The 12,999-nt window shown below is 60.4% G+C and overlaps 1 protein-coding gene across 1 annotated transcript; it reads left to right on the top strand.

Annotated features, from left to right (window-relative positions):
* Positions 1–501: 501 nt before the first annotated feature.
* LIN28A (lin-28 homolog A) lies at positions 502–12,999 on the top strand (the record flags this gene model as incomplete). The annotated part of the gene is made up of 4 exons (XM_082494246.1): positions 502–532; positions 1,391–1,569; positions 11,442–11,626; positions 12,786–12,999. 4 exons carry the CDS (start codon positions 502–504, stop codon positions 12,997–12,999), a joined length of 609 nt encoding a protein of 202 aa, XP_082350372.1.

The following is a 12,999-nucleotide window of genomic DNA, read 5'->3' as shown; positions in this document are numbered from 1 at the left end:
TCACGTCTTCCCCTGACAGGTGGCCTCGCCCCTAAATGGGGAGGGGGGGGTCAACCCACACGCCCCCCCCCGCCAAATCCCTCCCGGAATGTGTCGCTATTACCGGGAGGGGGGTTAATTAGGATCACGTGGGGGCGGGATGGCGGACCGGGGCCCGGCGCCCCCCGGCCCCGCGGGTGGGTCCTGGGGGGGGGGAGGTGGAGTGGGGGGGGCGGGGGCCGCTATTGTCTGCGAGAATTTGGGAGCCTTTGAAAAAACCCTCCCGCTCCCTCCCACCCCTATTGTTGGAGTGAAGATGGAGTCAAACCTCTCCCGGCTCCCTCCCGGCGGGGTCTAAGCTGGGGTTTTTGTTGAGTTTTTTTTTTTCTTTTTTCCTTTTTTTTTCTTTTTTTTTTTTTTTTTTTTTTTTTTTGGCTGGGCTGATACCCTCAAAGCTGGCCGAGGAGGAGGAGGGAGGAGGCGGTAACAGCCACAACTCGGAATTTGCAAGCGAGTGTCGGGATGGGGTCTGTTTCCAACCAGCAGTTTGCAGGTTAAGTTATATTATTGTCGCAGCCCGCCTCGGCTCCGCGATTATTAATAACGGCGGCAGAGCCCGGCTGGGGGGCGCAGGGACACCCCCCCCTCCTCACCCCGACCCCGGTTCACCCAGCCCCGCTGCGCCCCAGCAGCGAGGCCGGGCCCGGCGTGGGCTCGTTCCCCCGCTGCAGCTCTGGGGGAATTCGAACGGGGGGCAATTTAATTTATTTTTTTTTTTCCAAACACCACCCCCAGCCCAAGGATGAGCCCAAAAGTTTGGGGCCGGTGGTGGCTGCTGGGGTCGTTTGGGAGCGGGGGGGGGTCCCCGTGCAGCGGGGGATGCTGACGGCGGGGGAGAGACTTTCTCCAGCGTGGCTTGCTGGGGGCAGGGGGATTTCGGGTTGGTATTTTGAGGTTTTTTTTCCCCTTTTTCGTGTTTCTTGATATTTTTTGTTTGGCGTTTTTTGTGGTTTTTTTTTTTTTTTTTTAATTATTATTTTTAACGTTTTTGAGGGGAGAATGGATTTAGGCCTTCCACCCCACGCACTGCCGGGGTTGTGCCGGCAGGAGCTGCCTTCATTTCCCCCCACTCCTCGGGTGAACCCCACACACTCGTGGAGGCAGAGCTGACCGCTCTGGGGTTTTTTTTGGGGGGGGTGGTTTGGGTTTTGGTGTGTTGTTGTTTTGTTTTTGTTTTTTTTTTTCTTTAATTTTGCCTTTTCCAGCCTAGCGAACCCGAGCAGAATTTGGGGGTCCTGCTGCGGGCCGACCGGCTGGGTGCGGGGCGGCTGGGCCGGGGCGGTAGGGGGGACGGGGGACCCCGCTGGCCCCCCAGCCCCTCGGCTCAGCAGCTTGGTGGGTCTCTCCCCAGGTGCGAAGCCGGGCGAGGAACCGGCCGGAGACTCGCCCAAGGCCGAGAACGAGCCCCAGCCGCTGCACGGCTCCGGCATCTGTAAATGGTTCAATGTCCGCATGGGTTTCGGCTTCCTCTCCATGACCGCCAAGGGCGGCGCGACGCTGGACTCGCCCGTCGATGTCTTCGTGCACCAGGTACGTGGCCGGGATCCCGCGTGGGGTCGTGGGGAGGGAAGGGCGTGCAGCCCCGGCACCTCCCTGGGAGGATGCGAGACGGGATGGGGACCCCAACCCACGCCACCTCCACGCGAGGCCATGGCTCCATCCCATCCCATCCCATCCCGGGGGGTGCTGGGGTCCCCCGGGTTCGTTTCGCCCGATGCGAGGAGGGTGGCGAAGGGCAGGCACGGCCGCTTGCCTCGCCGCAGCCCGGGGCTCCTCTCCGGGGACCGGCCCTGTAAGCTGATCCCCGAACGATTTAATTTTCCCACCGTGGGACCCTGGGGAGCCCCTTCGGGGCCGCATCCAGGGGCACAGGTGCCCGCGGGGCTGAGCGGGACGTGCCAGAGCAGGGATGCTGCTCACCCCGCGGAGGGACCCGGGGAAGAGCTGGTGTGACCCCGGGAACAGGCTGCTGGGAGCCCTGAGCCGGGCAGGGATGCAGGATTGGGCTTTCCCCAGCCGGTGGCTCATCCCTGGGTGGGGGTAGCTCTGCCCGGGCCCCTTGTTTCGGCTGCCGATGCCACAAAGGCATGTGGGGTCGCATACGTGCCCCTGTGGAACCTGTACGATAGTGACAGTCTCCTGTCTGGATTTAACCCACACGGACCTTGCTGAGGGGGAAGCCCCACGCGTGTCAGTGATTCTGTGCTAAGGGAAGTTGTAGATTTGGGACTGCGGCTGCTTGAACACTCCCCCCCTGGCTGGCAGGGGAGGATCTGCCGGGGGACCCATTTAGGGGCTGGGGAATTGGGTGTGGAAGTGGTCCCCAAATTGGGGCCAGCGCTGGGAGGGAGATGTGGGGCTCAGCACTGGCTTGCACGGAAGGGTCTGTGGTGACCGTGGGCTGTGCCCCCTTACCCTGGGAAATCGGCGGCCCTCGGAGACGGGGAGCACGAGTGAAGGGGGCTCCTGCATCTCTGGAGCAAACATGAGTGGGTTTGTGGGTACAGCTGGGAGCAGCCGCACAGGATTCGGGCCGAGGCAGCATGATGGTGCTGGCTCTGGGGGGCCCCAGGACCAGCCAGCTTCAGCGGCTGCTACTCTCCATGGACCCAAATCCCCCCAAATTAGGGTTTGTCCTGCAGTCTGCTGATGGGCTGGCGGTGCAGGACTGCGCCCCTGGGCTGCGCAGGGCTCCTAGGACCGGGGGCTCCCTGGGGTCTCTCACCCCCTGCCCACGAGGCAGCGGCTGCTGCAGGCAGGGCGATGGCGGTTTGGCAGGGGAATTATGAACAAGGAAGACGCAAATCCCTTCTCCTTCAGCTCCAGTGTGGCGCAAGCACCTCGGTAGGAGCTACTGTTCCAGGCCAGAAACACGGTTGGGTTTGGAGGCTCCAAATCAGCCTGGAAAACCGAGATCCTGGTGCTCTGAGAGAGCAAATGGGTCTTTGCATCTCAATGTAGCACAGCGGGACCCAGTGCCCGTGGGGGGAAGCTTCCCACCCTCCCTGCCTTCTCCCCGGGGTTTATTGCCCCCAGACAGTCTGGTTTCCTGATTGCTCTTGCTCGCATTCCTCCAGGAAAAGAGAATTAGCTGGGGTGTCTCTGCCTGGAGCATCCCGCTGCCGGGGGAGAGGTCCAGCCTCCCGGCATCCCCCGTTTGCCACGGCCGGGGCAGCCATGGGGTGCACAGGGTTTGCTGTGTTTTGGAAATGTGATGACCGCTGGGTAAAAGTGGGTTATTTTGGGTAGCAGAGGGGCAGCCAGTGTGCGTGGTTCCTTGCTGCAGCCAAGGGCAGGGTGATCCCAGTGCCGGGCTTTGCACCGCGAGAAGCAGGGTGGCTTTGGGGTGATGCTGAGTCTTTCTCCAGATTGGGCTTCACTTCCCGCCCCGCTCACTGGTGGCACAAAGTTGCTGCTCGCCTGCAGCAAAAGAGCATGGGCTGATGCTGGTGGTTCTCCCACCGCAGAGCATCCCGGCACCAGCTCAGCCCCGGCCCCTCCTTGGACAGGGACCAAACTCACGCTCCCACACAGTCCTCACTGCTTTTGGGTGGCTCGTGGGGAAAAGGGCCCTTCTGCCGATGCTCGGCGCTTCCCGAAAGCCAGTGCTGGCTCTGCTCCCCAGGGAGGGAGTCAGGCCTGGGAGGGCAAAAGCCGGTACCATCCCGGGGGAATGAGACACAGGGCTCAGGGTGCTGCACCCACTGCCCACACCACACACCATGCCCCAAACCAGCCTTTGGGGTTTAACACCCCAGAGCCCCCTATAACCCACTCCTTCCCCTCTTCATTTAAATATGTGAATGATGACCCACAGGAAGTAATTGTGGGAGAAAGAAGGGAATTGGCCTCTTTAGATCTATTAAATCACTTTATTACAGGAACCAGGTCTGAATGGCCCTTCTCTGCAGGGAGCGCGTCTCCATCTCCCTTTCCCTTTATCTGATCACAAAGAGATTAAAATCTCGGCAGGACAGGAGACTAACAGGGCTCCTCGGGGCTGCCTTTCCCTCGCATTGTGAGCTAAAAATGAGGCATTTGAACCCAAATGCCTCCCCTGGACACTGGAGATGGATTCATTTGGGGGCTGTGAGGAGACGAGGGGGATGAAGCACAGAGCAGGTCCTCCCGGGGAGGCGAAGGGCTGAGCAGCACCCGTGAAAGGGTGGGGGGTCTCGAGGTGGCAGAAATCAGGCTGGTGCTGGGGAAGACCCCAAAGCTGAGGTGGTCCCCTGGGGATGTGGCTCCCGGGCTCGCACAGCAGCTCTGGGCATCGCTTACAGGAGCGTGGGGCTGCCGGGGAAGGCAACCTGGGAAAAGGGAGAGGAGTAAATCTGGGCACCCCGTTGCCCCAAGGCTTAGTGCTGCTGGCCAGAGCAGGAGGAGGATGCGCAGCCCAGCACGGCTGTGGTTTACAGCCCATCCCCAAAACTGGTCCTGGTGTCCCTGGCTGAGTGTGGAGGGGAAGGGGCTGTCCGGCCCCTGGGAACCGCTGCTCCGCACCACACAGCTTTGTGTCTCCAAGTGTTTCCCCAAGCCAACAAGTCTAAGCCCTTGATAAAGGCAATGTTCGTTGGGGTTTTTTGGTTTCTGCTTGTGATTTTTGGCAAGGAGAGCTTCTGGGCACTACTGGGACCCTGTGGTTGCTTGTGGCCGCAGGGCGGTCTGTGGCATCTGTGTGAGATGGGGTTGGTGGAGGGGCTCCATCCCCCCTAGGCTAGGCAGGGGATGGGGCAGAGGGGGATGACGGCTGCTGTTCGGCTGTGGGGTTTTGCTGAGCCAACCTTGGCTGTTGCCCACCTGTGCTCATGCCATCGCCCTGTGCGGTGCCAGGCAAGACACGAGTGTGATGTGAGTTGGTTGGTTTTTTGTTTGTTTTTTTTTTTTTTGTTTTTTTTTTTTTTAAGAAAAAAAAAAAAAAAGAAAAATAGAGCACGTGTTTGGAGGCAGCTCCATCCCTGAGTGCGCAGGAGAGCAAAGGCAGGGGCACAAGGGAGGATTTCTCCATTGGGGAGCAGAGTCCAGACTTCCCACAGGGTGCCCTCCTGCCTTTCCCCCGAACTGGGGTGCAGGGCAGGATCCGGCTGGGGGGGGGTGGTTTGTGCAGAGCTGGGGTGGCAGCGAGGGGAAGGGGGAATGCACTCAGAGCAGCAGTTTGTTAGTCAGTGCATCGGACCCGTGATGCTCATAGAGGCACAGAACACATTTAATATCTCGCTCTTTCCTGCTTTCTCATGTGCATCGCTCCTGAGTTTGCTCTTTGGGACCAGGATGACCCCACAGCGCTGGGTGGGCACCCAGGGGTGCTGGCGTGGGTAGCTGCAGGACCCGGGAGCACCAGGGTTACGCTTGTCCCTGGGGAAGGGATACTCTGGGTTGGAAACACAGGTCGGCATCTCTGCTTTTGGGGGGAGAGAGGCAGGAGCAATGTCTTTGTTGGTTTTGTGTGTGTGTCTGTGCGTGGGTTACTAACCTCTGGAATAAAATTGTATCGTACCACCATGTCCTGATGGCAAATAGTGAAAGAGAGGGTGGCTTTATTCCACCCCTGAAACTCCCTCAAGACGCGCACAAAAAAAGCCTCCTGTCTCTGTCTAAAGATTAACTGATGGCTGCAGGCACATCCCTTCCCCCAGCTCCCCCGCTCAGCCCCAGGGCGAGGGGCAGCGAGAGAAAACACCCTTAAATGGTCTCCCAGATAAAATGGCCCAAATGAATGGGATTGCTCCCGTTGGAGCTAGGGCGGGCTGGGATGGAGCCGCTGGTTTGGCGAGTCCCTTTCCCTGCCGCCCCCCAGCTCCGGTGTTATTTTTTCCCTGTTTACTCGGTCTTAAGAATAAGTGGGATGAAGCTGAAATCGCCGCTGGAAGGTGCACTGCTGCTCCCAGCCATGCCTGTGCTTTAATACGGGAGTATGAAATTAATATGCAGCAGCTAATCCTAATTAGCTGCCCCCTGGGATGCGCAGGAGGGTTTGGCACCCTCAGGATGGGGAAAAATACAGCTGAAGGAGCTGAAGGTGTGGATTTAGGGCAGGTAGCTGATGGATTAAACTCCCTGGTGGATACTTTCCCCCCACACCCCGAATTAGTATCTAGCATTTAATTTTGTTGGCTTCTGGTGGAAAATTTAGAGCGAACATAGTTAATTTGGCAGGAAAGTGACTTTATTTTGGTTTTACTTGAATTGGGGGGAAAAAATCCTTGCTGCAGATGACAGTAGAGAGACACTGGAAAGCTCTGGTAATGTATTGTTAAACCGTCTGTGCTCTCCCCGATGGGTTCCCCTCACCTCTCCTTCTCTCTGCACCAAGCCCCCGGAGCTGAGGGAGGGACCCTCTTTCCCCAGCAGCATCCGACAGCCGCCGCAGGAGGGGACCACGGGGCGATTCCTGCTCTGAGCCGTACGTGCCTGAGCCCGAAAATAGCAGCAGCGCAGTCCCCGGCGCTTGAACTGGTGGCACCGGGGAAAGACATGCTGCGTGATTTGGGCTTTCCTCGGGGACGGATCCGGGTGCGGGCTGTGAAGGCAAAGGGATGTGTCCCTGCTCCTCGTGGCTGGCGGTGGGGAGCTGAGCTGGCCCTGCTGCAGCGCCGGCGCTTGTGTCAGTGCTCTGCGTTGGCAGAGTCTGACCCTGTCGAAATCTGCTTTGGGGGCTGTTTGCAAGAGGAGACCCGCTCTGCTGGAACAGAGCTCAGAGCTGGGCTGAGGCTGCCGTGTCCCAGCGGGATCACGATGGCATCGCCCGGTGGCAATTGAAGCCATGTCCCAAAAAAACTGGGCAAGTGTCATCCCCCTGCACGCCAGCTTATTCCCGGCACAGGAGCTGCGGAAGGGGCTGCTCTGCACCGGCTGTGCCGAGCCTGAGCCCCACGGGGCCAGGAGTGGCTGAGGGCTGTGGCTGCTCCCCCAGGGACATGCATCTCCCCCCTGGGATGGGTCCCTGGGGGTCGTGGTGGGGTGAAGGTGGCCGGGACACCCAGGGCTCTGCGGGCTGCCCAGCCCCCCGGCCAGGCCGGCTGATGCATCGACTGCAGCAGCATGGGGCTGGCTGGCACAAAACGAGGGATTTGGGGGGATGGGAACGCTGTGGCTCTGGGGGACAGAGGTGAATGGGGTGATCGGAGTGCTCTGGGAACCGACGTGGGCGCAGGCTGAGCAGAGGGGACCACAGCTGGGGTACCCCCAGCCTGCAGGAGAAGGTGGGGTGCAGTGATGGGGGCACAGCCCCCCTCGGGGCTCAGCAATCCCTGTGCCCAATGCCAGGACCTGCTGGAAGGGGGGGTCCGTCTTTCACGGCCCCCGTGGGCTGCTTTGCCTCTGTAGAGTGGGGGAAACTGAGGCACAGGCACTGGCTGCAGTGGGGTCGGGCTGCCCAAAGCGCTCTGGGCATGGCCTGGCCATAGCCCTGGCACAGCTCGGTGCTGCCACTCGTGTTCCTGCAGCTTCTCTTAACCCGGCGTCCCAACCCGGCTTGTTTTCCAAGGGATTTAAGTTTTAAATGGCTGCAAGGCTCCCGCGCTGGTAAGAGGCGAGGTGCAGTGGCCGCTCCGCCCCAGGCCCCTCCGGACACAAAGATGGTTTGATTGAGTGGCCGAGGCTGGCTGGGAATAAACGTCCCCTTGTGTCGCGCTGGGGAGGCCGCGGGGACAATGGTGACCCCGGGGCTGGCCAAGCCCCTCTGGAGCCCAGCAGGGTGGGGGTGAACCAGAGCCTGGAGGTGCGGGGAGCAGTGGCCGGATTTGGGGTGCTCCATGGTGTCACCCCACTCCGTCCCCGGGAAGGGAAGCAGGTCTAATGCCGGGATCTGTGATGAGGGATTTGCTGGGTGGGAGGATGAGGAGGGATGAAGGCACCCACATGCTGAAGGGGAAGGGGTGATGGTGGGGGACACCCAGCACCGAGGGGACGGTGGGCAGCACTCTGCTGGTTGCGTACTGCTTTGTCTGCTGTAAATAACTGTAGAGCTGCTGGGTGCAGGATGGGTGAAAAAGCAGAGATGTGTCCGTGGTGTTGCCTGGTAAGGGGGTGCATGGGGGGCTGCGGGGAGATCGGGAGAAGTGGTGCTGGCTCTGCTTCTGTTCCTCGTCCCACTGGTTAACTCTGGACCCTAATGATGACAAGTGAAATTATTGCACGAGGAGATGCTTTAAAACAGTTTCATTATGAGAATGGCAACGCTTTGTGATCCCGAGCCCGGGGTCACCCATCATCCCCCCTGTACCAAAACCATCCCCCCCTAAGACTGACCCCTCGAGGGGCTCAGACCCCAAACACCAACACCCCATGGGCAAGACCCGGCTCTCCCGCGGCGGGCGAACTGGGCACAGGGCTGATGCGCGGAGGGGCCGCGGGGGGTCAGAGGGGCCGCGGCCATGCCGGCCACCCTTCCTCCCCCCGCCGTGGCCTGGAACTCCTGGAATTTGGGCAGCGGGAGCGCGGCCGCCGCCGGCCCTTTGTTCTCTCTGGCCGGTGGCTCCCGGCCCTGGCCCTCCCCTGCGCTCCCCCTCATCCCCAGCATCCCCGGCTCGCTCCAATCCCCCCCTTCCTCTCTTTATTTTTTGGGGGGGGGGGAGGCTGTGGAGGCCTGGGAAGGCTCCGGCTTTGTGTGTGGTGTGGGACAGGGGCTCTGGGCCCCTTCCTTTCAGATGCAGGAGGTATGCAGCTAATTCAATGGGCTGCAGTTTGATTACCTATCTGATAACAGAGGAATGCCAGCAATGTGTGTGTTTTGGGAAGGGGGCAGGGGGGATGCGCAGGGACCACCAGCTACTCTGCAGCTCACATCAAAAGGCTGCAGTGATGGAGGGGGGGGGGGGGTAAAGCTGGGGCTCCCCGGCTGCTCCCCCCCCCCCCCCCCCCTTCTTCCCCAGGGAGAGGGCGTTTCCTTTGGCCTTTTGGTGGAGGGGGCCACGGGGAGGGGGGGGGGGCGGTTGTCATCCTCACCCGCTCATGGAAAATAAATCGCTTCTCCCCCCTCCCCCCCGCCCCCATCGTGTTGCGGCAGCTTCTGCCTCAGCCCTCCTCTTCCTCCAATTTGGGGTAACGGATGACTCATGGGGGGAGGGAGCTGGACCCCCAGCACTGGGGGTGTAGCAGTGTGGCTGCCCATGGGTGATGGTGCTGGGCTGAGCTGGGGGGGGAGCCCAGCCTGTGCGCTGGGGTGTCCCCTGCCACAGCTCGGCTTTGTCCTGAAGCTCGGGGCCTGGGAGTTTTCATCTCTGCAGTGTAAACACAGCTGGGCCAGCTGAGGGCTGTAAACACCCCGAGAAGGATCTCTGGCTCTCGTCCCCCCGTCCTCCCCCATCTCCGGAGCTGCCTCCTGCACCGTGGAGCGATGCTCTCCATGCAATGACGCTCGGCTCCTCCTCACCCCCAAAATGCTGCTGCTGGAGTGGGGCAAATTGACCCTCCGTGGAAGCTCCCGTCGCCCAAACCACCTCACACAGGCGGGGTTGTGGGATGGCATGTTGGGGACGGGGCAGACCCCGAGGTGCCAACTCCTCCTGCGTTGTGCTGGCAGCTGCCTCGGACAGAGAGTGCCTGCTTGGGCAATGCTCAGCATCCTCCTGGTGATGCTCAGCACTGGGGGAAAGCCGATTTGGGGTTGGGGTGCAGTGTCTGGCCATTGCACTGAGCATGACAGGGTGTTTCCCAGTGGTGGGCAGTGATGGAACTGCCCGGAACTGCCCAGACCAGCCCTGGACAGGCAGAGGTTGCTGTGAGATCCTGTCGTGGCCTTGTTACTGGGGACCTCATAGCTCACAGTTTGGCTCTGCCTTTTGGGAGGAGGCCAGAGAGCAAAGGTTTCTGATGATCCCATCTGACCCATCCTGGACGCCATCACAGCTGGTGAGTGGACCGTGTGGAAGCGGTAACTTGGCCGAGCCCACAGGGTCTGTCCCACCTAGAGCTGGGCCCCCAGACACAGAAGTGAGGGGGGAACTGGCAGAAAAAGGAACCTCGAGGGTCGTTCCTCAGGCTCTGCTGTGTTCCCCTTTCCCTCGTGTACCCACATCCTGCAAGACCCTGCTGAAAAAAATTGACTCCTAAAACCCAACAACTCCATTTCTTCCTTCTCCGCTTTTATGCGGGGTGTTTCCACATGAGTCCTGGTGAGATTTGGGGTGGAAGAGGGTAACCAACCATGCCTGCCCATCCCCGGGCAGCGTGCGCGGGGAGGCTCGGTGCGGGAAGAACGGGTGGCCGCGGCCCACGTGACGGGAACTCGCCAGGCCATGAATGGGGGAGATGCTCCATTCATAAATGCAGGGTCCGGCTGCAGCCGCGCAGGCGTTGGCGCCGGCTCTGCCGGGAATCCCCAGCCTGCTGGAGCTGCTCCTCCCTCTGCCAGCAAATCCGCCTTAACTCTTTGCCTCATGCTCCTTTGGGCTCCACTAACGAAGTTAAGCAAAAGCCCTGCTCGAATCGCTGCCTGGGATGCAGTGGTTCTCTGGCAGAGGAGGCAGCGATGCTCACGGCAGCGCTTGCTGGCACGGGGGGGGAGCAAGAGATGTCGGCTGCATCGCCTCTCTTGGCTCCTTATCAATTTGTTGTGGTAAAATGGACAGGGCTCATGAAAGTGGGAGTGGATTTTTCTATCATGTCACAGCCCCCCTCCCCAGCCTGGATCTTTCTGAAGTCCCGAGTTTGATTGTGTGGCGATAACTGATGTGGTGACCCTGGGAGGGACAGGAGATGCTCCCAGCAGTGACGATCCAAGGCTAAATGGCTGCTTAATTAATTATTGGAGGCAATTAAAGGGCTTGAACCGAGGTGAGCTGCAGTGAGGGGGCTGGCCAGGACCCCACGCTGGCAGTGCCGGCTCCCAGCCTCCTGGTCTTGCTGCGTGTAGGGGATCCAGCCCATGTCCCACAGGTCCTGCTCCTCCGCAGGGAAGCGAGGGGAAGCCTGTGCAAAGCCTCAAGATCCTTCTGCTGTATTTTAAAAATGATGTTCTTGGATCTCCCCTTGAGCATCCCCAGCCCGGGGTGTCGGGAGGTGCAGGAACAGCTCTTGGTCCCCAGCCCGGGGTGTTGGTGGGAGGAAGGGGCTGTTTTGCAGCGCTGAAAGACAGCATTTTGCAGCAAATACTGTTGAAATTTGGCTCAGAGCTGGCTCTGCTGGCCCTGGCTTGCCAAATCAGTGAGCCCTACTCAACCGGATGTCTCGGCTCACTGAAGGCTCTGCGCTGTCAAACAGGGCTCCAGAGATTTTAGGGAGACGAAGGTGCCTGGTTGAGCTCAGTCCCCGATACCCGTCCCCTCACAAGGGGCAGGCATGGGGGACGCTGGCAGTTCTTGTGCCACGGGGAGGTGTTTGCTGGGCTGGGGCTTCTCGTGTGCCCGGCAGACACCCCAGCTCTGTGCTGACCCCTATCCTTTCCCTGTGCCCCCCCCCAGAGCAAGCTCCACATGGAGGGTTTCCGCAGCCTGAAGGAGGGCGAAGCTGTTGAGTTCACCTTCAAGAAGTCATCCAAAGGTTTGGAATCCATCCGGGTGACCGGCCCAGGGGGTGTCTTCTGCGTCGGCAGCGAGAGGAGACCCAAAGGCAAGAGCATCCAGAAACGCAGATCGAAAGGAGACCGGTAAGGGGCAGCCAAGGGCTGATCCGGGGCAGGGACCAAGCTCTGCGGGCACCGGGAGCTGCCTGGCACCCTGCCCACAGCACGGGGATGGGCTCGGATCCAGCGGGGCAGGCAGCAACCCTTCCTCTGGGAAAGTGGCTTCCTTCAGCAGTTAATGAGTGGCAGATGCAGCTTGGTGGGGAAAGGGCAGCAAACCAGCAGCGAAGGGGCAGAGGTCAGGGACACCCCGGGCGGCCGCTCCCCTCATCTCGGGGAGCCGCGCTGGGCAGGGGTAATTTTCTCGAAGAGAAACCCTTCCTTGTGGGAAGGAAATGGCCGGACGTCCTGGCAGCATCTCCCACGGTGAGGCTTGGAGCCCCGGGGCGAGTTTCTGACTAGCCCTTCGTCCCCCCTCTCCTCTCCCATCCTCTCCATCCTGGCTACGCCGGGATGCCTCATCCCAGCTTTCCCAGTAGATTCTGCCCTCCCCACACAGCTGCTCTCACAAGCAGGTTTTAAAATTAGTCGGAAAGGAATTGGGAAGGAAAAAAAAAGAGCAAAGGGTTGTGGCCGTCCTAGACAGATGTGGGATTTAAAATGGACACAAAGCAGCTCCCTCTGCCCACACCGCTCTGGTGTGAAGGTGGCACCCAGGGGATGAGGGCTGCAAGGGTACAGCCATGAGAGAAGCCACGTTTGAGGTTGTCCCCACCACGATGGCCACAGCTGGGGCTGTGAGTTGTTGGATTGCCTGCTCCTGCTCTGCTGCAGGCTCCTGGTCCATAGCGTGTAACCCTGGGTGCAGGGACTGTAGACACGGGAACCGGAACCATGATGGAGCCAGAGGGGTGGAAGCATCCCCCAGCATCCCCCATTTTTGTCCCCGAGTGCTTGGTTTCGGTGCGGGGGTTTGCTGCCATCTCCTGGGTACCAGCAGCACCACTGAGCCAGCTCCAAACTGGCCATGCTGGAGCTAGGGCTCTGCAGGGACCAAACCCAGGGCCACCATCCGCCCCTAAAGAGCCGACCCCACATCCCCACAGCAGCCAGGCTGTTTTGAGCCCAACTCTGGTTGCAAAGCCAGATGAGTCCCAGGCACGGCCACTTCAGTATCCCACCTCATTTTGTTTCTCCTCCTCGAATATCTTTCCGTTTCCCATCCCTCCTCCTTCCCCGGCAGATGCTACAACTGTGGCGGGCTGGACCACCATGCCAAAGAGTGCAAGCTCCCGCCGCAGCCCAAGAAATGCCACTTCTGCCAGAGCATCAGCCACATGGTCGCCAACTGCCCCGCGAAAGCACAGCAGTCCCCCAGCTCCCAGGGAAAACCTGCCTACTTCCGAGAGGAGGAGGACATGCACAGCTCGGCCCTCCTCCCCGAAAACCGGGAATGA

The sequence above is a fragment of the Vanellus vanellus genome (genome assembly GCF_965231255.1).
Source record: "Vanellus vanellus genome assembly, chromosome: 22".
Classification (NCBI taxonomy): Eukaryota; Metazoa; Chordata; class Aves; order Charadriiformes; family Charadriidae; genus Vanellus; species Vanellus vanellus.
The sequence above is the reverse complement of the archived record's forward strand: the minus strand, read 5'-3'. Positions and strand labels throughout refer to the sequence as shown.